Source organism: Pseudochaenichthys georgianus, chromosome 16, assembly GCF_902827115.2.
Source record: "Pseudochaenichthys georgianus chromosome 16, fPseGeo1.2, whole genome shotgun sequence".
Lineage (NCBI taxonomy): Eukaryota > Metazoa > Chordata > Actinopteri > Perciformes > Channichthyidae > Pseudochaenichthys > Pseudochaenichthys georgianus.
Genome location: NC_047518.2, coordinates 39,897,095 through 39,922,866, shown reverse-complemented (window position 1 = coordinate 39,922,866; position 25,772 = coordinate 39,897,095). Strand labels below are relative to the sequence as shown.

General features: G+C 42.9%; 1 protein-coding gene across 1 annotated transcript in view; it reads left to right on the top strand.

Annotated features, from left to right (window-relative positions):
- Positions 1-25,772, top strand: part of cicb (capicua transcriptional repressor b) — a 46,487-nt gene that overhangs the window by 12,326 nt on the left and 8,389 nt on the right. The window contains 15 exon segments of the mRNA XM_071205967.1: positions 10,482-10,631; positions 10,765-10,933; positions 11,475-11,586; positions 11,682-11,864; positions 12,330-12,462; positions 12,862-13,040; positions 13,959-14,097; positions 14,426-14,523; positions 15,629-16,640; positions 17,772-17,884; positions 18,013-18,164; positions 22,189-22,373; positions 24,092-24,502; positions 25,207-25,386; positions 25,389-25,549. Of these exon segments, the coding sequence (XP_071062068.1) occupies positions 10,482-10,631; positions 10,765-10,933; positions 11,475-11,586; positions 11,682-11,864; positions 12,330-12,462; positions 12,862-13,040; positions 13,959-14,097; positions 14,426-14,523; positions 15,629-16,640; positions 17,772-17,884; positions 18,013-18,164; positions 22,189-22,373; positions 24,092-24,502; positions 25,207-25,386; positions 25,389-25,549 (3,377 nt within the window).

Below are 25,772 nucleotides of genomic sequence, written 5' to 3'. Positions count from 1 at the left end.
ATTTTTTTTTAAATCACTATATTCAAAACATTTGCAATAGGCACCCAGTAAAGTATTTACCCTCACGGTAACTCAGAGGAAGAGAGCCCGATTGACAGATCATTTGTGCATACTTAAGTCATTGCAAAGATAAAATCACCAAAGCAATAAATACATTGTTTTGATTTTAAATGCAAACAGTAAGTGACACACTATTCGGAGGAAAAATAATTTCTCTGTATTAATGCGTGTGACACACGCACACGCATTAATACACACGCCGTGTGTGAGAGAGAAATAAATATATGCACAGACATGGGTGGTTTTCTGTTGGGATTAGGCCGTACGTTATACAGGATTAGCTTTGTCGATATTGGAGAGTCCCTCTTATATTCCTAGTCATTATAGACAGAGACTTCGTGGCTGAGTGGTAATCATACCTACACTATATAGACAAGACACAATGGATTTATAATACAAAGGAACGAAGAAGTTCGATAACAATCTGAAGAAAACGAAATAATGGAGGAGTGTAGCTGCTTCAAATCACTGCTGCACAATAAATTAACATTGAAAGACGGCAGCAAAAGTGGGTTTGGAGCGTGTGGGCTACATGTCTGTATGCCAGTTTCCATCAACTTGGTTTTGATTTTGTGTTTTAGAGAGAGAGGGAGAAAAAAGAGGATTAGATCAGAAAGAGAATGAGGAATGCCTCAGAGTACGACAGCGTAGATAAAAGACGGAGACGGAGGAAAAGAGAAATATTTAACAGCAAGTTTTGAACAAATCTTGCAGTTGTTTGTTTCTTTAAAAAGTCTGACCAACATGCTTATGGTGTGTGTGTGTGTGTGTGTGTGTGTGTGTGTGTGTGTGTGTGTGTGTGTGTGTGTGTGTGTGTGTGTGTGTGTGTGTGTGTGTGTGTGTGTGTGTGTGTGTGTGTGTGTGTGTGTGTGTGTGTGTGTGTGTGTGTGTGTGTGTGTGTGTGTGTGTGTGTGTGTGTGTGTGTGTGTGTGTGTGTGTGTGTGTGTGTGTGTGTGTGTGTGTGTGTGTGTGTGTGTGTGTGTGTGTGTTTTCCTGACTTTAGCGACTATTATTACTCACTACTCACTATTTCCGCTCACTCTTGCTGTGAGTATGTTCATGTGTGTGTTTTTTTAACACAAGGCATAGGTAGCAGTCTTAGCCTACACTACAGTATAAGGTGTGTGTGTGTGTGTGTGTGTGTGTGTGTGTGTGTGTGTGTGTGTGTGTGTGTGTGTGTGTGTGTGTGTGTGTGTGTGTGTGTTTCTGTCTGTGTGTAGGATATAGGTTGTATGTTTCAGTGTTGTGTGTGGGTGTGTGAAGAATTTCTTTTTCAAGCCCCCGTGTGGGAAAATGCTGAACTATAAAGTGTGTGTGTGTGTGAGCATTATTCTTCATCAGCATAGAATAAGAGCCTACTACTCAGTTCTGTAATATACGGACATACAGTGTAAGTTATTGTCATTCACTTCCCCAGAGCATTTTACTCTCTGTGTGTGTGTGTGTGTGTGTGTGTGTGTGTGTGTGTGTGTGTGTGTGTGTGTGTGTGTGTGTGTGTGTGTGTGTGTGTGTGTGTGTGTGTGTGTGTGTGTGTGTGTGTGTGTGTGTGTGTGTGTGTGTGTGTGTGTGTGTGTGTGTGTGTGTGTGTGTGTGTGTGTGTGTGTGTGTGTGTGTGTGTGTGTGTGTATGTGTGTGTGTGTGTGTGTGTGTGTGTGTGTGTGTGTGTGTGTGTGTGTGTGTGTGTGTGTGTGTGTGTGTGTGTGTGTGTGTGTGTGTGTGTGTGTGTACCTATCTCTGCGTGGACTTTTCCCAAGTGTGACAGAGAAGTGGACAGGAAAGGGAGCGCTGTCATTTTGAGTGTACGCTCCCTCATCAGATCCCCTTTTTTCCGCCAGCTGAAAGGACGCTGAATGAATGAATAGCATCTCTTTGTGTGTGTGTGTGTGTGTGTGTGTGTGTGTGTGTGTGTGTGTGTGTGTGTGTGTGTGTGCGCTCGCCAGTGTGTGCGTATGTTTTTATTTTAAAGATCTACGAGCACGAACATGTGGGTGTTTTTTTTGCAGAGTTAAAAAGCATGCTTCTGCATATGGTCGTCGGAGAGTGTGAGATGCGAAGGAAAGAAGGAAACACCGTGTGCAAAAACATGTGTGGTGTGTTCGTGTAGGTGTTGGTGTCTGCTCCACAGCTTGTGAAATATCAGCACATGATAAACAGTACGTTTTTTTGAACAGGTTGATTTAGTGTTCTGTGTATGTCATTGGGAATTTTCACAGGAGCGTAAAGGAAGGAGAAATAAGGCTTGATCTTGAAGAGTAATTGCAAATTAAATATGTGCGTCTTAGTTTTATGGTAATAAATATGATTCAGGCAACAGTATCAGTTCATTTGATCAATTCATACCACAAAGACCACATTTGATATTGGTTAGAAAGTTGTTATAAATAATAACACATGCACTAACTCGGGGGCCGGAAAAACATACGTAATACATAAAAGTAATTTGCAAAAACCAAGTGTTGGTGAGGTTAGTTAGGAAGTTGTATTTCATTCGGATTAAATACAATTACTGCAAAATATGTGGTATTTAATAAAAGGACAATATTTGAGCAAACCAATTTAGTTTGAACAGTTTCTAGATCTTACAGTTATTTGCAGATTTAATGTGTAAGAAAACAAAGAGAAGATGATATGAAAAAAGACGTGAGATCATTCAATGTAATTCTGAGATAAGTATGTCTGTGAGATACTCCTCTTATGTTTATGTTACACACATTATAATGTCCATATTTACTGTATATTCAGTGCTTTTGTTGATTCAAATAATGCATCAACACGGGGCTCATTTAAGCTCCGCAACTGTGACCGTCACGCACTTTTAAGACAAAGCTGTGTATTTGTCTGTGTGTACATGTTTTCCCACATAAGAGTGCTATTCGTACGTTAATTAAACATCTTTCAAGGCGTCACCGTAGCTTCCTGTGAAGGGACGGCGAGCAGAAGTCTTAGCGACAGTCACAGATGAGACCTTTTTTTTCTTTTTTCTCATGGTGTCACGTGTGTGTGTGTGTGTGTGTGTGTGTGTGTGTGTGTGTGTGTGTGTGTGTGTGTCTCTGTGTGTCTCTGTGTGTGGTGTCTGTGTGTCTCTGTGGTGTATGTGTGTGTGTGTGTGTGTGTGTGTGTGTGTGTGTGTGTGTGTGTGTGTGTGTGTGTGTGTGTGTGTGTGTGTGTGTGTGTGTGTGTGTGTGTGTGTGTGTGTGTGACAGAGTAACCAAGCGTCAATCATCAGAGCACCGGATATGATGTGTGAGCGCCAAAACGTCTGTTGCCATGGCAACAAAGCAAACATCACACGAATGTAGCCAGAACACTGTGTGTGTGTGTGTGTGTGTGTGTTAGCCATTTCCACTTCTCTACATTCTTCTCGTATTCTTATTATTTGCATTTTTTTTTGGATAACATTTCACTTTTGTAGCTTTCTTGAGTGGCATCGTCGATCTAGCTCTGAAGCCGATAAGGAAAGTGTCCTTTTCACAGAGGGGACCTAGAGGACTTTGTCTCTGTCCGTCTGTTTGAATGTGTCTTGTGTCACTTTTCTCTGTGGCCCTATTGTCCACGTCCTCAAACTGCTCGGCAGCTCACACTCCGCTGCAGTCCGTGAGCATCATCATTATTAGCATCATTGTTTCTTGAACAGGATATCTTTTATTGTGCACATATCAAATGAATGTTGCATGAGATATATTTCAATATTAGTTAACATAAAAGTGGTTGAAAGTCAAATGTCAACATGATCAAGTGTGCTTGATTCTCCATCTGTCTTGTGTCGCCCGCACATGCAGTTTGTGCAACACTGAGTAAACATGTCACACTCTGTGTACACGTCAACGCACTTTTTCGCTCTCTTATTTAGCACTTTGATTTTTCTCTGCCCTCTCAATTCCCTCCGTATCGTTTTTTATTTTCATTTCGAAAAAAGAATGTCACATTTATTTTAACCCTTCGCTCCATCGCACTGCAGTGTTTTCGCTTCTCCTCCTCTCCACTTCGCTCTCTTCATCCTGGTCTACCCGGATACGGATACCCGGGAATAACATCCCCGCTCCCTCCCTCCCGCCCCTGCTTTACATAACGCTTAAAGCCCTGCATATCCTCCCTGGCCATGGCAACAACCACATCTGGATCACACAGCCATCTAGACTGGCACCGAAGCTATATGAGGCCTTCAAGACTTACTACAATACTCACGTGCAACGATAATCCCATTTACTACCGTGAGATGCATACTTCTGGGAGATTCTCAAAATGCACTGGTGCAGTGGGAGTCCTTAAGTGACTCCAAGACTTTGACTGAAAGTTAGACCTGTATTCAGACTTGCTTCTTACTTGAACCCACAGTAATTGTTCTCTGAGGATCACAGTGTTCCCCACATCCCAACGTTTCCAATGATAGGACTTTAGCTCAGGGATGTCTTTCCTCCCCTTCATCCCACTCGCCTCGTCTCCTATCCTTGAATCTGTGCCTTCACAGGCTTTGCTCTGGTTGTTCTGCTGCTGCCTGTCAGTTGGCCATTTATCTGCAGGCTAGTGCTGCCCCCAGGTGGCCAAACACAAACATTACAAGTTCCTTCAAGTTTGCCTTTCATGTATTTGCTTCAATGCTTATTATTTAGAGTCAGAGCATCTGCATGTTTAGCCACGGAGCGTGAAGTGTGTCACGTAACGATGACATCTATTCAGTTCCCAGTGATTGTTGCTATGTTCTTCTCAACACTCGGCGGTGCATCAAGCCCAGTGTCCTAGAAATACATCTTCAGTTTGCTCTCCACAAATCCGTCCCTCTGGGTGTCCGCAAGCCATCGAACAAATAATTGCCCAACTTTTATTTTGATGATGGCGATGGTCAGTGGCACGGGGACCTGTGCCCGACATAGCTGTTGCCATGGTAACTGCAAAAGGACTGGTGGATCGAGTTATAATTGGACGGAGCAAATGGTGGGTTGTGAGAGGGAGAGACGTGGAAGATGAATTAAGGGATGAGAGAGATGGGATGGGAGAGTGAGCGAAGAGGAGGTGCTCCTCCTCCACGGTGCCAGCGTGGAGGAGGAGGAGGAGGAGGAGGAGGAGGAGGAGGAGGAGGAGGAGGAGGAGGAGGAGGAGGAGGAGGAGGAGGAGGAGGAGGAGGAGGAGGAGGAGGAGGAGGAGGAGGAGGAGGAGGAGGAGAAAATGGAAAAAAAAGTTTCTTGTGTGAAGTCACGTGGTGTTTGACAGATGTAATTGGGGGGTAGAAACATACATACATGCGCACATTAATAGCATGAAGTCTGTAAGAGGAGACAGCCAATGAACGCTGCTGAACACCTACACAGATATCACACGGCAGCACGGGGGAGAGTGAAGCTCAGCTGAGGGGGATTTCTCTTCTGCCGTGTTTTCACACCTTCTCCCTGCTTTTGCTGCTTATCTCTTTCACATATGACTAAGTGCCAGAATACTGTGGTGTCCCACCAACGTCTCATGTTTACCTCACCTCCCCTCTGCAGCTCTTCGTGCTTTTAGTCAACATATTTTCTTATCTTGCATCGTTTTGTGCTCAGATAGCTGCTGAATGACACCTCTCTGAAGTGACAAACTTGTGACTCAAATGTATGTTGTTGTGAATCAATCCAGAAGATACAACCCAGGCTAAATGAAAAACAGATGACTCTATACTGTGAGTAATTGGATAGATTATTACTAACGGGTTTGTAATGTTTACAGAGGGTTGTGACCACAGAGCGGCCGCAGTAATCCCTCATCTCCACCCCTGCCCTCCTTCAGCCTCCTTTCCTTTCTCTCCCACAGCCAAGCGGTCCAACTCCCTCCATTTAGCGCATTGTGTTCGCTGGGTTGACTTATTGAGAGCTTGGTGCAGTTGCTAAGCCTTCATCTCTTATTCTCTCTCTCGGTGTCTCTTATTCTAAATCCTATTAATTCAACCCTAACCTCCTACTCATAAAAGAAGTACATACAGTCCTCCCATACTTTTACATGACACAAGATGATCTACTGACGCTAATGGCCTGAGAAGATACGTTTGAAATGTAAAATGTAATGTAATTCTGAAGGGTGTGTTTTAAGCCAGGAAAGAATTAGAGGTGGATTTATTTTTTGCATAATGTTGAGATTAAAGTTGAGATATCGAAGGCAAACTTTCAGTATTTGTGCCAGACATAAGGAAATGTAAGAGTTGAAATAAAATGTTAAGAATACAATTGTTATATCAGGAATACATTTGACATTTTACGATTAAACTTGTACTACTGAGATGAAATCACTATCATAAGCCCATACTGAACGTTGTTTATTTTATTTTTCACAACTTTATTTTGGACCTTTAAGCTTTATTCAGGCTGGATACAGTAGAAATGGAACCTGGGAGGGGTTAACTTTGTTTACTACAGAGGACCGTGGCTGCCAGTAACCCTCACAGCCTTATTGGTCAGTAACCGAGCTCCTGATGGTCATGAAGTCCCTCCCAGTATTGTATTTGTCTCATGAGCATGACTTCTTGACTCATACAGTGTGACGGGAAACCAGACCATGGTCACACAACTGTGTGTGTTTCTGTGTGTCCTCCTGCATTATAATATAGGTTTCTTTAAATGCTTTCCCTTTGTCTCCCTTTTGCCTTCCCCCGTCTCTGGCCCCCCACGCCCTTCCTCCATTTAAAGAGAAGTTCTGTTTTCACAAGTTGTTTTCTCTGCACCCACCCTCCTCCTCCTCCTCCCTCTCTGCCTCTCCTGCTGAAAATGACTCTCAGTCTATTTTTACCCTCTGGTCCTCTCCACCCATTTTCCCTCTGTTTCTAACCACCTCTATACTCTCCTGTTTTCAATTATGTTCTCCCTCTATACCTCTGGCCCTGTGAGTGTTGCATCATGATATTTTCTGCAACAATTCTGTCTCAAAGAGGCACATTAGCATGATGGAGGGAAGGAACAAATGTTTGAGGATTTAAAACAGCTTTTTATGGTGGAAACACATGACCTCACTATCCTCTCTACTGTTAGCTGCTCTCCCTAAAACCAAAGTAGCATTGCCAGGAAAAATACTTATTATCCCTCTCTTGTGCATTTTGCTGATTCGGTCTGGACGTGGATATGCATTGTCATCTTGAACCCAGAGCCCTCTATAACATCAACCCCCTGTGCAGATTGCATACAAGACTCAAAGGCGGCGTGGAAAGTAAACAGTAGCTCACTAGCGCCACCCTGCATAGGATGGTATGTATGGAAATAAAGCTATATAACCGAGCTATTGTGAATAGGAGGGATCGTGTCTTACTTCTGTTAAGCCATTGGTTAGCCTACATCTGAGTGTCGGCTTCTGATTGGTTGTTTCAATCATCAATCAGGTTTACTACGACTCCTGCACCAATGACATTAGCGTGGGGTGGACTTACTGAAAGAAACATAGAAATACACATGTTTTGATTAATTACTTGAACTCCAACTTATGTTTTCAAATGGATACAAAACACGATATTTATTTGATTTTATATTTAGGATCAGCTCAGTTTATGTGATAAGAAAATAAGTTGAGTGTAAAGCCGGGTCACATTTGCATATGACTGGCATTCCAGTGCACACGCCGACCAATCAGGGTTGACGGCGGGCAAATGACAGCTGGCCGAAACAGCCAATAGGAGAGTCAGGTTTGCTGCGGAAGGCGGGATAAGGCTGGGCGAGGTTGACAGGACGAGAAGGGGAGGGGGCGAGTGCAGGGGGGGGCAAACAGCCTAGTTTACAACAAGAGGAAGAGGGAGGGAAAGAGAAAGAAAGGGCCAAGGCTTGTGAGAGTGAGAGAGAGAGAGAGAGACGAGACACAAATAAAGGAGTAAAGTCGGGCTGGGATGCTGTACGGGGACTTTTCTGGAACAAAACAACACGCGTTACACCGAAATTAACCGAAGTGGAGCCGATGTCGTCCGCACGAAGTGGCTAGCTAACCTGCTGCAGACGGACGGATCTCACCGACGGCTATAACGTTGCTGTAGCGCTTCTTTTAAAGCCCTCCCATCGGGTTCATATCCTGTATTCTGGTCATATTGAACCAAGCACTCGTTTGCTGCCTTGAGGAGGAGAAAAAAACTGCGATTCATCCCATCTTTTTCTCAGTTGGCAGTCTGGAGGCAGGAGTCCTCACCGTGGTCGCTTTATAATCGCTGTGTTGTAGACTAATCAGTTGCTAGATAACGTCAGGTCTGCGGTCAGATCGGCCAGGTAGGATAGGTGCTAGTAGACTTATATACTGTACTGAAGAGCTTGTAGTAGATAACAGTGTTTGTTAGCTCTTTTGCTAACCAATCAGATGGATAGTGGGAGCACTGGGTGATGGATGAATGCACCAGATGTACTGTCAACGACATCTGCTAATGCCTAGTAAACACGGGTGAACCCAAGTTTGGTGGTTATCCTTTTTACTAAGTGATTTGATATCTTGGCAGGTGTTTTAACCAATCTGCCAGGGTTAGACAGGTGCATGGAAGCGGACGTTGGTAAAAATAATTTGATCTAATGCAACTTCTCAAAACGGTCCTTGCTTGATTTTCTTTTCTCTTTTAGCAGGCTCTACGTGTGCATACGCTTTAGTAGTTAAGACATGAGAACAATTTCGTTTACTTTGCCTCTGTCTGTGCGGCGGGTGCACGACCAGGGGCGTTCCCGAGAGGTCGGTCCCGTTTGGAGCGGTGCTCTCGAGGCTCCGGTTGTTGCAAGAGGCAGATAAACTGGCTTCTCTGTTGCTTTATTACATGAATCAGCAAATATTCAAGTCGATGTGTGGGTAAGCAGTGCACACTTGGACACACTCTGTCGCACTTCCCAGTTAGACGAATCGCATTAGCTTTGATCGCCCCAATTTGCTTGTTGCAGTGTTTCTTAGCCTGATCGATACAGAGCCCTCTTACAGAAGTGTGTGCTTCTTAAACAGCTGCCAAGCCCACCTGTCTGCAGCCGTATGGTGGTGCAGAGTGAGTTTTGACATGGCCCAATAACACTGCGTAGTTCCCGGGCGGATGTTTTAATCCAAGCCGTGGATGGGCTGCAGGCCTTGTTAACCCCTTCATGGCCGAGCTGCTGGAGTAATGTAAACAAACAGAGAGAGTGCATCGGGGGTAATTAGACCAAAGTGAGGAGGGGGCTCGGCTTCGATCATAATCATCGTTTTAAATTGGTCGTCAATACTCTGTTGCATTCTGACTTATTTAACTTACGTTTTGTATTATATTGAATTCGTTTATAGTACATTCTGTACAATGATGTTTGATTTATGTGCGTTTTTTATGGCGGCATTCTGCGATACGGATTGATGGACTCTTGTTGACAGACGTATTTTAATGTTTACTGGCATTGTAACTAAAAAGGATTCTTCTTCATGCCACATGCTAAAATCCCCATGATGCAGTTGTTATTGTGAATGATGAACGCAACCTCTTGAAACGGATTCAGACACCATTGAGCACTGGTCATCTGTGAACTATCTGCAATATCTGCTCGAGATTTTGGATTAAAGATGTCTCTTAAACCTGGATTTATGTGTGTAGAAAAGGAACTTTAAAGGGACACACTTTCTTTTTTTATTATTCTTTTTGGGAGAAACATCAAGGATTTCATTCAATCAATCATGTTCTCATCAGAGAATCCACAGTATCTCCGCCAAGGATTAAGCATGTTTGGTTAGTCCTTATCACTTACCTTACTGTTTATATATTTAATCCTTTTTGTCAGATCTATTCCATACAGCAACATTATATTATTGTGTACTTGAGGCATAATGCAACACAAATGTTGAATTATTATTATTAGACAGAAGCTATTTTTGTAGGTTTATATGATACAGATACTTAAGTTCATGGAAAATCATCCTCATCAACTTGTGTTTTTCAATAATTAAGATAATGATGATGTGATTTATACAGCTCTTACTCATTTATGGGGGTTCAGATTGTACTCGCTTCTGTTCTCCATCCAGCCTGTTATTGAGAACAGACAGTCCTTTTGTACATCTGCTGTTGTTGGAGTTATTTAACCACTCGAGTAGCTGTAGGTGGGCTACTGTGGCGCTGCTGTTATTCTGGGTTGCTCTCATTAATGATATTGTTATATTCTGCCAGGAAATGAATAGCTTTCACCTAATGTCTCAGATGTCCATTATTAGAGTGCTAAAATGAAAGCTACTGTGAAAACAGTGACCCAGATTTATGTGCGGTTATATGACTCCAAAGCATGAATGCTAGCATCACAAACATATTGGAAGAAATGATTAGACTTTGTGATGGGAGTAAGATTGCACCTCTTGTCTTGAGGATCTTGATTTCTCAAATAAGGAAATATTATCTTTAAAATCTTGTTGTCTTGAATGTGATTTCTGAGCAGCTTTTTATAAACGTCTGGACATCCGGTGGTGTTATCTGAAATAAACAATGCTGTTATCCTCCGCAGTGTGGACCAACGTAGAGCCCCGTTCAGTTCCAGTCTTCCCCTGGCATTCATTGGTCCCCTTCCTGGCACCCACCCAATCAGATGCTTCTTCTCTGCCAGGAGAGGGCCAGCACCCTGTCAACCACCCCCAAGCTGCCAGTCTGAAGACAGGTACTGAATTAATTAATGTTTGATGCAATGTAACCTGTATTATCAGTTACTTGGATACTGTTTTAAGTTCCATATATTGGTTTCTATGCCCCGGACAAAATCAAAAATGCATCTCTTTGTTGTTTTTCCTCAGACTGTCAGGGGGTGGCAGCACAGGCACAAGAGCCTGCAGAGGCACCTCCCATGGTAGAGAGAGGTCCTCCATCCCGGCCTACCCCCTCTTCTGATGAGCCGCCTCCAGAGAAGGAGAAAGGCGATGCGGAGAGGCCAGACAGCGAAACAGAGAGTGACGTGGATGACCCGTAAGAGCACTTTTTGAGTTATGCAGTGATTCAATGTGCAAAGCTGTGAGGTTACATAAACACTTAAAGATACACCCTGCACCTGCAACCTTGCCAGTGTCTTTTTATAAAAAGTGGTTATGTATTTGTCCCAGTCAGCCCTCACAGTAATGTTCTCTTTGTGGTACCCACACATACAATATTGGAGTGTGAAATGTTCTGTATCTTTGCGCTAATTTGGGCAGAAGAGCTCAATGCCAGAACAAAGCAGATGGGAACAAAAGCATTCCATCTCTGGGCTTTATCACTATATGAAAGGCAGTGGCCAGGCCGTCAGCCATTGAAATGGATGAGCTATCTGCTGAATCTGCTGATGTATCTCATGGGAGATGAACTACTTCTGCTGTGTGTCTGCATCTGAGAGACTTGAAGCTCTGGGATAAATAATACCAGAGACAAAAAAAACTATCTTACAGTTTCAAAGATTAAAAAGGGAAAGCGAAAGCACATGTGCGTTTTGTCCTCAAGGATATAATCTAATATAGATTACACTTTGTTTCAGCTTTCTCCCAGGCGTGGTACCAGAGCCTCCCCTCGCTATATCACCCGTGAAGAGACGCACTCAGTCCCTCAGTGCGCTGCCCAAAGATGGAGATAAGAGCAGCCCTGGAAAGGTTGATCTATATTACTCCTATTATCATCATCGAATTCTCAATGTTCCCTTTACTAACATGTAATATCTTTCTATCGTTCCTATTCTGTCTTTCAGAGGGAGAAGGACCACATCCGGCGACCAATGAATGCATTTATGATTTTCAGTAAGCGCCATCGAGCATTGGTGCACCAGCGGCACCCGAACCAGGACAACAGGACAGTCAGCAAGATCCTCGGGGAGTGGTGGTATGCCCTGGGACCCAAAGAGAAACAAAAGTATCATGATTTAGCTTTCCAGGTACACACATGCAATTACCAGCAAATCAACATAAGTGGCAATAGACAACTTTTCCACCCCAGCTGTTTCAAGTGATATATTTAAAGACAACTGATATACTTTCCATTTCCCTCAGCCTAGAAAAAACATATTATTGTGATTATTTCCTACTGCTGCTGGGAGTAATTGCAGTCCAAGACCGATAACGTCGGAGCTTAACGGTACCACGGTCTTTAATAATTCAGCCCCGGGGCCCGTTTAATACCGGGGCTCGGTACCCGTGGCAGACAAAACTGCATTCTGAAAGCAAGGCTCTGGAAACCTATCAATGGTGTCACTATTCTATACCCGTTACATTGTGAAAACAATATTTACAGTTGCATTAAAAGCATCTATTGCCTCTTTAATCCTTTTGTGCTAACCTGTAGTACACATACTACATGTTTGTATTCTTCTTCACTTGCTCATTTTCCCTTCTGTTCCCAGGTGAAAGAGGCCCACTTTAAGGCCCACCCGGACTGGAAGTGGTGCAACAAAGACAGGAAGAAGTCCAGCTCTGATGGCCGTGGGGTCCCGGGGGGGAAAGACATCAGAGAGAGGAGCATGTCTGAGTCTACAGGTTGGTTTCACCTAGGGCTGTGCAATTCATCGTATTTTAATCTCTATAAATAAAATGATTATTATTATTATTTATTTTTTTAATGTTTTTTTTATTTTTTTTTATTGGATTTTCAGTTGAATTATACTTAAAGTTCACGGTAATCAACTGTTAAAAACATACTGTTCACATTTTCTTTTTCAATAAATGGATGTTTTCAAAGTACATTTTTAATAATCCTGATATCAATTATTGACCAAAATAATCGTGATTATGATTTTTGCCATAATCGCACAGCCCTAGTTTCACCCAGCTCTAATGATATATCACATAAAGATGTGTATTTTTACAACATGTTTTATTTACAGTATTTTGTATCCTTTCCAGTACTTTAACAGTGCTCTTTTTGCCCCCTGACAGAGCCCCATTCTGTGGAGATGAAGGGGGTTGGGCCTGGTCTGGTGGGAGTTTGTGAAAGAAGCGCAGCAGAAGGTCATGTGGGCCAGCTCACCCGACCCCGGGCCTTCTCTCAAAGCGCCGTGCACAGCCTGGAGCGCAGTGACAGGGGGAACACACAGGCTCTGGCAGAACTGGCACAGGTATGGAGGAGCAAATGTTGATTTCGTTTTTTTTAACCTTGTGAACATAGAATCAAGATCATTATCATCAGTTCTGCTGATTTTGTAAACATGACTTGAATTGAAATTTACATTTTATACATTTTAAGAAATTATAGTTTTTGTATTACTACCCCAAGCTTCCATAAGTGGGTCAAAAATGACCCGTATGCATTTTCTATAGAATCCTATGGGAACCTTTGATTCTTATCACCTGTTGCCGTCAGGAATACATTCACTGTGGACCACACAGACTACATCACTAGTGACACCTCTCAGGAAGATTATTTTACACAGCAAGATCTGATACCTGTCAGTATCATAATATTAATAATACATTATATTTTTATAGGGCGTTTCAAGGACTCAAAATCGCTTTACAATATAAGGCAAGGTTAGGGTGGGGGGTATAGGACTATCAAACTTGATCAACCGGCATGGATTGATGGGGGGTGGGCTATGAGTAGACAAGAGGAGAAGAGATGAGTTTTGAAAAGGGACTGGAATAATGTGAGGAGGGTCTCAGAATAGCGGAGATCTTTGCATCGATATGTTCAAAATGTAAAAGTAATCTCTAAAATTATAAATAGTGAAAAGTTAAATATAAAATATTTCTTGTGAACCAAAATATAATACTAAATATTATACAAGTGATTTTTCTTAACCAAAATGACAAAAATTGTATAAAAACACATATTATTCTAATACGGGTCTTTTTGACCCACTTATGGAAGAGTGTAGGGTCCAGCCACTCGTGCATCTAAGGGTTAATAGCATGTCAGTTTTGACAGTAGAATATAAGGCATGTTCATATAATGAGAGGTCATGTCATACTTCAGATAAAATAAAGCAAACTGTTTCAAAAGCATCTCTGCTACATGGTTCCTTACTTTTTTTCAGATGTGTGGGGATGGTGGCAGTCAGTATCCGAGTCATGCCCCGCCCCTGTCTCGGTCCCAGCGGGGGGTCAGCGAGGATATGACCAGTGATGAGGAGCGCATGGTAATCTGTGAGGAAGAGGGAGATGACGATGTCATTGGTGAGAATTAAGACCATCTCTACTCTGAAAACGATTGTTGGATTACCTTTGTTAAATTGTTAGTACACTGCTTCTGTGTCATTAATGTACTTTATACATTCCCAGCATCTGCATATTGAACTCATCATTTGTTGGCTGTATGTTTCCTTTTGAATTAAATGCACAGAATGTGGCTGAATTGTGTCCAGTCTTTTTTTACCACTGCCTTGTTTTGATGTTAAAGATCAGATAGGATTGACAGTAGATTCTAAATACACGCTGAAGCGATTGGATTATAAACTGCAAGGATTGTCAAGTGTAGCTGTAGAGTATTTTTTCTTCTCCACAGAGGACCCTTATCCTAGCAGCTCCATAGACCTCAAGTGTAAGGAGCGGGTGACTGACAGCGATAGTGAGAATGGTTCTGGAGATGAAAGTGATCGCAAGGTAACCAGCTTGAACAATATATTTTCTTCTACCTACCTACCTACCTATATATCTATTTACCTACCTACCTACCTACCTACCTACCTACCTACCTACCTACCTACCTACCTACCTACCCACCTACCTACCCACCTACCCACCTAGGGGTGTAACGGTTCACAAACATTTCGGTTCGGTACGTACCTCGGTTTTTAGGTCACGGTTCGGTACGTTTTCGGTACAGCAGAAAAAATTATCACAAAACATAAAATATATATATATTTTTTTAATTATTATTAAATTGTGAATATTCACTCAAATAAATATAATAAAATAAACATTAAGGTGCAGCATTTCGATGAACTGAAATAATCTGTATTTAAATGTACTGTACTAGCACCTAAGCAACCACATTGACATTAGGACTTGCTTGTCATTGTATTTTCATGTTTTTTTAAAGAAAGATGAACTTGTCCACATTGCTTGCCGAAAAGACAGATCAGCTGGCACTAACAATGTCTGCTGCTGTGGAGAACCCTCTCGCTAGGGACAGAGGTAGCAGATACAGCCAGGTAGCACTTTGCTAACATGGCAACATAAGGATATTTGGCGTTTGTAATAGCTTTGGCTCGGTCTGAACGTGTTGCGAGTGGTGGAGGCTTAAATGCTAGCAGGAGTTGGGTTTGCACTTCAGTCTTTTTTCTTTTGGTACCGGTGATATTCACGTTCGGGTGATGCCTTTTCAAATGAGTGTGCAAGTTTGATGTATTGCCAGCCGCGTAATCAATTTTAGTTGAACAATGCCAAACAGCTTTGGTTCGGTCCACCTGTCTTTGTCCGTCATCCTTGAACGTAACTGCGAAACCAAAATGTTCCCAAACCGGAGACTTCAATGATGCTGGAGGATTTTCAAGCTCAACTTTATCTGCGTTCGCCATTTCGCCAGTTCCTCAAATTACTGACTACATTTGAACGCATCCCCCTACTTACTAACTATCTATCTATCTATCTATCTATCTATCTATCTATCTATCTATCTATCTATCTATCTATCTATCTATCTATCTATCATTCATTCAAAAGTACTTGCCTTCATTGAATCTAAAAAGAATGTCTTTCTTTACAGAGGGTTTTCGCTCCAGTCATTTGCTCCTCGTCTTCCTCACATCATGCCCCGCATGGCAGGAGTGTCTCACTGTCCTCTTACCCCAGCAGCAAGCGTTATGAGGAGGGGCGATCAGGAGGGGGAGGGTTTTCAGATCACAGGAGGAAGGACAGAGGAGGAGGAGGAGGAGGAGGAGGAGGAGGCGGAGGAGGAGGAGGAGGAGGAGGAGGAGAGGTTAAGGACACATTTGGGGGTGGAGGAGGAGGAGTGCAAGCCACTTCTCTCTCCCTCACTTCTGGCCAATCAGTCATCACCACTTCTTCAGCTGGAGGGCATCACCCCTCCATGGTAGGATCACTCGGCGGGACCTTTCTCCCGGGCATGGGCGCTGTGAGGGTGGCGTCCACGGTGGTGACCAATGTGATGCGTCCTGTCATCAGCACACCGCTGCCCATCGCCAGCAAATCCAGAGACGGAGGCACATCGTCCAGCCCTCATCCGCCAGAGAGGAAGTCCCTGACTCCCCAACAGCAGCCGCACTTTCTGATTGGATCAGGAGGCGGTTTGCCAGCCACAGGGGGTGGGTACTACTCTTCATCATCACCTCATCCTTTAGGTGCAGGCCATGGTGGTGTCGTGACTAATTTGGTGTTAGGAGGGGCTCTGTCTGCTCAGCCTGCTGTACAGCTCCTCACCCCCTCCCACCACCAGCAGCAAGCCTTCCCCTCCTCCGCTGTGTCTCATAGCCAAACCAACGGGCCCCTGCCTCTCTCCCTGCTTCATCCCCAGTTCCTTCCCGCCTCTGCCCTAGCCTCACACGGGGGTAAGGCCATCACACAAGTCCAGTACATCCTGCCCACCCTACCTGCCAACACCCACCCCAAGAGTCCTCCTCAGCATCTCAGCCAGCCAACCAGTATCTTCAACCTGCCCACAGCTCCACCCACACACATGTCTCTGGCCAATGGGAAGCAGCAGGGGTCCGGATACACGTCCAGCTCTGCAGTGGGAGTGGTCAGCCCGGGGTCTAGAGGTGAGAGTTTTAGAGGCTTGTTTGATCTACCTTAATGGACTAAAACAGAACAGTCTATTTCAAACACACAGATCATCTTAAAAAAGTTATATTAAACCTTTTGATTCATATTGAGAGAAATTATGCAAAAGGTTTTAATTGTTAATCACACATCAAAACAAAAATATCAGTCAAAATAATTGTGATAAGTAATTTTTTCAGAATCAGGCAGCTGAACCCTCAGAACAACTAATCGCTCATGCATAGCCTTTTTATACTGCTCCTAATCAAATTCTATTCTCATCTAATCTCTTCCCAGTTGTTATGTAGTATGTTTTTCTCGGTTTCCAAGCAAAGTGAGAATCCTAAGAATCCTTGTGGTACTGTTACATTTTCTTTGTTGGCTTTAGAAAACGTCCACAAAAAAATGAATGCAGTGTGTGAACAGAAGGCTCCATCTGAACGCGTGTCTCACATTAGGCCCTTTCACACCAGAGTACTTTTTCCCGTTTAGTTCCGATAGTTCCTTGGATTTTGCGTTCACACCAAAAAGATAACTTTCCCCCCTTTTTAGTGCCTGCTAGAGAGGTGGTGCTTTGCTGGGGAGAAAAAAGTTCCAATTTCTGATTGGCTGGGCGAGTTGCCCGTAAAACTCTGAAAAGTTTTGTGAAGCCGCCATTGTATTTGCTGGCATTAGCATTATTAGCATTAGCCCCGCACACCAAAGGAGAGAGAATAACTTATGGCAACACAAAAAAAAACATGGGAGCGGTGGAGTGATGACGAGGTGTCGGCGTTCTGGCGATTTTCTCGGAAGGCTAACTCCGGGGACTTCGGGTGGCAGTATACACCGTGAAGTTGTTTGCGGCCTGCCAGTAAACCCAAAGCAGAAGAAGAAGAAGTGACGTCAGCGGCTTCATTTGCGTTCACCCTCAGGAACTTATTTCGGTGTGAACGCGATCTGCTCTTTAGTTCCATGGGGGTGCTGGGTACTAAGTGCTGGGAACTAAGTACAGCAAAGTACTTTGTGTGAAAGCGGCTATTGAGCATAAATAAGCCTTTAGAAAGTAGAGTGCATTTGGATATAATTCCGCGGTCACTACGCATAAAATCACTCACTCATTCTTCCTTTTTTCTCTTTACTTGCTTCAGTGCAAACACAATCTCCAGTGCTTCAGGGCAAAATGTTTGTTCCCATGGCAACAGTACGGACAGCGCCAGCTCCACCCCTTCCTGTCCAGAACGGCGCTCAGACGGGAAGCAAGGTCAGTGAGACCGCAGCACTGCAGACACTGATATGAGAATCAAATTGTATCAAAGTAGGACCACTTGCATTGTTCATCTATAAATGTGTATTTGTTGTTTTCTTTATGACTTCCCCTTTCCACGCCAGATCATCCAGATTGCTCCCATGCCTGTGGTCCAGTCCCAGCTGCCTCAGGGCGGAGCGGTCCATCCTGCCAGCCCTTTCCCTATCTCAGTGGGCACGGCTGCTCCAGGATCAGCCCCCTCCCAGACTTTACTCCTGCCACCAGCTCCTACCAGGTAGAAAACAACACACAATCTACATAATAAAGCTTTATTTATATATAGCACTTTTCATACAACACATGCAGCTCAAAGCGCTTTACAAAATGACACATCACAAGTTAAAAATAAATTCCCCTGAGATTATTTGTTAAGAACTTTAAACAGTGCATGCAGCAACATATAACATTTGATCAGGTTAACAGACACAAGGAGGTAACATGTATGATAATTAAAATAAAATAAATAATGGTTTCTCTCTGAAGACACAAGAAACTGAGTCGATGCAACAATATAAAATCGTATAACAAATGAATATTGATCCTATTCTTATCAACCCTTTTGTGCTTTTTGTTCTGCATTCGCCACTGGCTTGATAACATCGAGCAAGTTATATACACACTTTGTAGCAGGACTATTATGTCAATCAATCATTTCAAGTAACCGTGACCTCGTAGTTTGTTCTGAAGTGGTAAACATCACTTTTTTCGTACCAGAATAAACGTAACAAAGAATGCAGTTTTCAGCCCCAACAGTTCTAAATTGACTGTGAAATGCTTTTCTGAAATTGCCTGCCAACCCCTTTTTTATTTTCATGAGAGTAAACCCACACACCTGCCACTGAAAGAAGACCTCAACAAAAGGTTATTTCAGAAAGTCACCATGTAAATATATTATCATTGAAGCATGCTGCTTTCTGAAAAACACTAAGTGTTGATTAAACGTGTGACTAGTGAAGCCTTCTTGAGAAAACGGTTTAATTAGTATTAAACGTCGGCCAAATTAGGAATCTTCATGCACATAAAGATTAAATCGGTTTATTATTTTCAACAAAAAATGCTGTTAAGCCAATTTAAGAGAACCGATGTTCTCTCCTTATTTGATCTAAAAATATTTTGATTGCAGGGAAGTTATTTTTATCTTGCAAAGCATTTATCTGACTGCCCTCCAGTTTGCCCTAAATGTTTAGCTTCCTTCATTCTAGCTGCTTAAGAGATGAAAATCTAAAAAAAGCTTTAACCACAAATTAAGCAGCTTGAACAAAATACAAAATGTGTTGAGATATATTTGATCTATTTCCTGCTGTGATAGATGTCGTTCTGTCTGTTGTAGCGCTGAAACTTCCTCTCTAATGCTGCGTCTCCATTACAGTTTAGTAGCTGGGGCAGTAACTATAGTAACGCAGTGTAGGCGGAGCCGTGACGTCATCTTCAATGCGAAACACAAAACCAACATCAGCCGTTAGCTGTTAGCACTCAGAGCTCACAGCTCCTCATATCTGTTCAGAAACTAGACAAAAGTTAAACAAGTACAAACCACAGACTGCCTGTGTCATGGCGAATACAGTCGCTGGGTTATTTATGTCTGGAGGCCGTTGTTGTGAGTGTGGACGGTCGGAGCATATACTGCGTTAGCTTAGCCGATCTCCATTCAGAAAACACGTATTTTAAAAGGTGTTTCGCCTGCCGTCTGTCTGCAGACTCGTCAAAGCATTAATTCATGGTTTTTACTAACCGGTATCAGTATGTTGTTACTTCGGCATCATTTAGAAACCTGTATTACAATAAAATCACGGTCAAATATGTTCATCTTGTTGTAGTTGTAGCCCACTTGCCAGCGATTCTCTCTCTAGTTTAGCATACTCAGCCTGGTTGTTGGCCCGGAAAGAACCTGGATTTTGGAGGGCCAGAAAAACTGTGAAAAGTACCCGTTAGCCGGAACTACGCCAAGTGGAAACGCAACAAAAATCGGGCCGTGTTTGGCACGGCACGCTTAAACCGTGCGACGCGCTGCAGTGGAAATGCGCCATAACACTGGACTTGTAACGTCCTATTATGGAGATCTATGTTGTAAAATCCAAAAGCAATTTCTTTGACAGATAGATGATGATCAGATGTCTGAAAGGGGCTATAACCTCATTATGTGCCAGTAAAGCTCTGACTAAACAGGCGCCCGTTTATGAACATATGCCAGCCTCAATCATCCATCATGATCTCAGTGAGCCAGACATTTGTTACCGTATGATATAAATCCGGCTGGTGCCTTCTATCAAATGATTCACAAAGCGCTTCAGAAGAAAATGGATAAGGCGTGCTGTGAGAAGATCCTGTGTACATGCTCCATGACAAATATTTATAAAGAGGAGTTCCAACACATGAGCAAACATTTGAGAGGATGCAGCAGCTTGGATCCCCGTTATTGGTTTAGTGTCGTGCTTTCTGTTGAAGCAGCATTTATTTTTCAGAAGACACCACTCATGGAGGAATTAAATGGGAGACAGCAGGCCGCTCATTAAGGATGCACAACATTTTTTTAGACAATAGTGAGAAATGCATATCATTATGTATATTGGCATAATCAAATTATTGCTGATAAATTGTCAGCTTTTAATACAAAGCTAAATTACACAATTTAATTTCCTGTGTCAAAAATGCTGCTAAAAGTACTGTGTATGGCTGGAACGTCTTTACTTAAAGGGGACCTATCGTGCAAAATGCACTTTTTGATGTATTTTATACATAAATATGTGTCCCCGGTGTGACAGGGAACTCACGCAGCGTCAGAAAATAAAACACTCTCTTTTCCCCCGTACCCAAATCTCTAAAAACGGGGCACCCACGTGGCGGACCCACGGCCCTGTCAGAAAGTTGCTATCAGAAACAATGCCGAGGGTCCCACATGAGCTCAGCCCCCTCCTTTTTTTTAATCAATTTTTTTAAGCTCTTACCCAAAATCAGCACTTTTGAAACAGGAAGTGAAACAGAGGGATATGAGGCATGGCTAGAATGGGTGATCTGTTTGGTATTTTGAGAAAAACACTTCATAGACATGTTTTTTATATATTTTTTATATATCTGAGACCCATGCTATTGCCTAAAAATAGCAGGATAGGTCCACTTTAAAATATGGCAGCAGTGTTGCATAACTGAGTCATGTTGCAGGCTGCTTCCTTTAGGGGAGGGTAGAACATACAGTATATATTGTTTTTCAGATTGCAATGTTGAGCAAAGGCCATCGATCCAAATGTATTATTTAAAGTTACTGGTGTCGGTATCTGCACAAACTCAAATGTACCATCATCAATAACAAGCTCTATGTAAACGCAGATATTATTTATAATCTTAAAGGTGGGTCATTTATTTCAGAAACACTTGTTATATTCCATGGAATGCTCTTAACATCCCGATAGCAGTGAATAAATTAAATGCTTTGACAATAAATCCATAATAAAAAATCATCTGTGGAAGCTGTGGCGCTGTAAAAAGCACGACCAATCATCTGAGCCGTCCCGGCTAAAGTAACTGGATGGCCTACCTGCCTGTCAGCCTTCCATCGGGGCACAAACTTATCTCGTGCCCTCATTGGTCATGTGCGTGTTGGTGTGTGTTGGAGGAGGGGCTCTGTGAGGAAGAGGGAGATTTTTTTTCAGCTGCGTAGTTTCAAATTCTAGCGCACTCGAGCTGGTTTCTCCAAAATGACCTACCTTTAATTTCAATTCCCCAAACAGGTTTAATTTTCAAAGATACATTAATTGTTCTTGTAGTTGATGCATCGAAGTAACTCCTGTTACTTTTAGATTGATAATAATGATATATATTTTCAGTTGTATTGTTTCTAAAGGCAGAAGATTTCCTAAAGCACAGCGGACAGACAATAGGAGAAACAAAAACTCCATGAGGGGTGCATCTGCAGCCGAGCAGCTCTATTCTGGATGCGTTAGTCATGCTGCTGGTGGCTCATGTTGCCTCTGCCTGCCACCCCCACACTACCTCTCAGCTTCTAACACACACACACACGCACACACACGCGAACGCACGCGCACACACACGTTATCCAGGACTGCACGCTGTGATGTACACTCGTCCCCTGACCCTCACTGCAGTTCTTGATTCCTGCTCATTACTAACACCTTCTGTCACCTTTCTTGACATTTTCTATTACAAAAATGTCATCCTTTCCTCCTTTCCTCCTTTCCTCCTCCTCCCTCTATTCGACTGTCCTCTTATCATCCTCTTTATTTTCTCTGTGCCTCCTCACTCAGGATCACCTATGTCCAGTCCACTCCAGGGGTCTCATCCACTCTGGTCTCCACGACAACAGGCTCCTCCGTCACCCATCAAGCGCTGCCGGTGTCTGGATCTGCCTATGTGCCATCGCCCCTGGCAACACTGGGGTTCACCGCCATCGCACCTCCTGGACAGACCCTGGTGCAGCCGCTGATCTCAGGTCAGTGCTGTGCAGAGCTCCTGCTTCACATCTTTAGACGCTAACTCTGTGTCATGTATAAATTAAGTGATCTGATACTCAGCAGGAGTTTGCATTTAGCTTCTTCTGTGACAAACTCAGCCAAAGTGAACCGTTTTAGCTTCCATTAAAACATGACATGTTCTTTTTATGAATCTACTATTGATGAATAGGTGGATGGATAGATAGATACTATACTACTTTACTTACTTACAGAGGCTTCTTCAATAAATACAATTAATTTGACCGTACTCTTATACACGTGTAAGGCTCTAAAACAGAGTTGTGTTTACACATTTCAATCAATCATAATCTAAGTGAGCCAGTGGTTTATCATGTATGGATACACTGTCAGTTATAGCTCTAGTCTCTTCGTGCAACACAGAATCTATATTTTAATATACAAATATTTCAAATAAATTTTAAACAAAACGATTATTAACATCAGGTTTTTTAACTCTGTTAGCTTGAGCATTCTAGACCAGGGATGGGCAGTACTTGTAGTCCTGATGCCTTCCACTAGACTCCTAGTTACGTCGCGAGCTGCACACATGATTCTGTTCAGCAGCCAAATACCGCGAATTAATCTGTGACGCGTTTGTGTGTATTGCGTCACGAGAAACACCGGCTGTTGTTATGCCTGCTGTGACGTTAAGTTACCGCTTGTAATTATGCCGCAGAAGCTTCAAAGTTTGTTTTTATCATCTGAATTTGGCGAAACAAGTTTAATATTCTAAAAACCAAGACTTTGTTTTTGTAATCATAGATAACACGGACCCTGCCGTGTTATCTATGATTACTATACGCTTTTCATTCATAATGTCAGCGGGAGGGGGGGAGCGGCGCTGAGGAACAGCAGGGTGCGGGCTGACGGGTGTCTGTGTGGACCCTTATTGTGGAATAAGGGGAATGCAGAGACCGGATACAAGTGTCTGAGGTTCAAGTCAGACGACTGATGTCTGGGTCAGTGTTCATGACTCCATGCTCATGTCCTCTTAAAGGTTCATCTCAATGCACACACACTTTCCGTGCTTTCCAATTGTTTGAAAATAGTTTTATTCCACTGTTAAATAACCTGTTCAATACAAACATGCCACTTAAATAACATTTCTGTGAAGTGATATTTGTTTAGTGAGCTTATTAGAGGATGTTCATTGACATTTTACAATCTTTCAGGGAAGATGTCAGACTTAGTATTTGTGTTAATAATTACATACAATACATGGAATTTGTGTGTGTTTGTGTTCCAAGTGAATCTGCGGCCCCCTGGTGGCCAGTACATAAATGATGTGGCCCCCACTACTATCCAAGTTGCCCATCCCTGTTCTCGACACATACATTTCCCTTAGAATATTTACAAATGAGGTTTTAATGCAGACGACAATACTCATATATATATATATATATATATATAATACAAAACTACAACAACCACATGTGACTCCTGATTATATACATATACTAATACTAAATCTTTGGTGGATATTCATGTGGGTTGCATCTGAATCAATTTCAGTATGACGACGATGTGAAACTAGGACTAGTTAGACACCTCACACCTTGTCAAATCAGGACTGCAGGACGGAAAAAAGCATCAATTTGAACATTTATTGATGTGAAAATGTTGTGAATTATCACTGAAAGTTTTACAGAACATTAAATATTAGTTTTTCTTCTTGGTCTCCTGTCTCGTCCTCCAGGTCAGCCTCCGCTCCTGGCCCCCTCTCAGTCTCCTCAGCCCTGCACCTCGGCCCCTGTCTCGGGCTCCGGTGCCCAGATAGTCACCGCCATCTACCGTCCTCCTTCCCCAAATGTCACCATGGCAACAGGGATGGTCTCCATGACAGCCGTGCCCTCCAGCGTGGTCTACTCGGTCTCCAGTGCTTCCCCTCACATCCTGTCCAAACACACAGCATCCCCCGGCACTGTCACGCACACACACCAACATCCAGACAGACACCTGCCTGCAGACAGACAGGCTGACAGACACTCAGAGATGCTGATGCATTCAGACAGGCATGCGGAGAGGCAGACCTCCAGCAGCTCAGCGGCCCCCCCCAGTGGCTCAGCTGTGAGACCCTGCAGTCCTCCTCTTCAGAGCCAAACACCGGGTACGACTGCACATAATGCTTCTTAAGTTAAAGTAGCAAGACGACATCGTAGAAATACTCTTTCACAAGTACAACAATCCTGCATTCAAAATGTTACTTAGGAAAAATATAAGAGTATTGGCATCAAAATGTCCTTCAAGTACCAAGAGTAAAATGATGCGTAATGGCCCATTTCAGAATCATATATAGTACACATAATTGTAGTGGAGTAAAAAGTACAATATTGAAGTATAAAGTAGCTTAAAATGAAATGTTGCATATAATGTTTCTACCAGAGGTGGCTAAAATGATCGAGACCAAATTGAATTGTTACAAGTAAAAGTTCGCAATCAATATCTTACTTAAGTAAAAGCACCAAAAGTACAAGTGCTTATAGCTAAATATCAGATTCATATATATTACGTATTATGATGTTAATTATGATTATTGATTATCACAGCTAGATAATTTGTGTTCTGCTGCTGGATGTTTTAACCTATAATATGTCATTATTAACGTATTAGTTGATTTGTATTGTCTTATAATCTGAATATATAAAGTAACTAAAACTGTCAAATAAATGTAGTGGCGTAGAGTATTAAATGGCCTACTGTGAAAGTACCTCAAAATGTATTTAAGTAAAGTATTTAAGTAAATGTACTTCACTTTCCACCACTGTTTTTTAAATCTGATTTACATGTTTGTAATTGTTTGTGTTTTTACAGGCAGTGCACCGGGAACACCCAAACTAATGCAGCTCTCTGTCAGGACCCCTCAGAAGGTGAAGGCGACGGTGGCGAACATCCCCGTGGGCAGCTACGAGGGAGGGGGCCGGGGGAAGGAGAAAGACAGGGAGAGGGGGAGAGAGAGGGAGAGAGAGAGAGGGAGAAAGAGAGGGAGAGAGAAGCTGCTGCCGCCTCGAGTCGCTTCTCGTTTGACGCTGAGCTGCCGGGGCAGACGGCGTCTCCATCGACACATCCTGCGGAGGAGCCCCCCGCCTCAGAAAGACCCCAGGAGGGGGCTGCAGACCCCCCCGACACACGGCACAGAGAGGGCACAAACAAAGAGGTGAGAGAGCATCACACACTGGCTGTAGGCCCGGACATAATGAGGGGAAACGACTCCTTTATTCAAAGCTACCATTATTTCATTTTTGTTGATATTCATTCTGATATACTGGACATATTTTATTTTCCAACTTGTCAGATTCTTATTGTATTGACTTTTTTGTATATTTGTATTTCTTGTAAACATTCAAAAGTTCTATATTTGCTCCTTTTTTACAACCTAC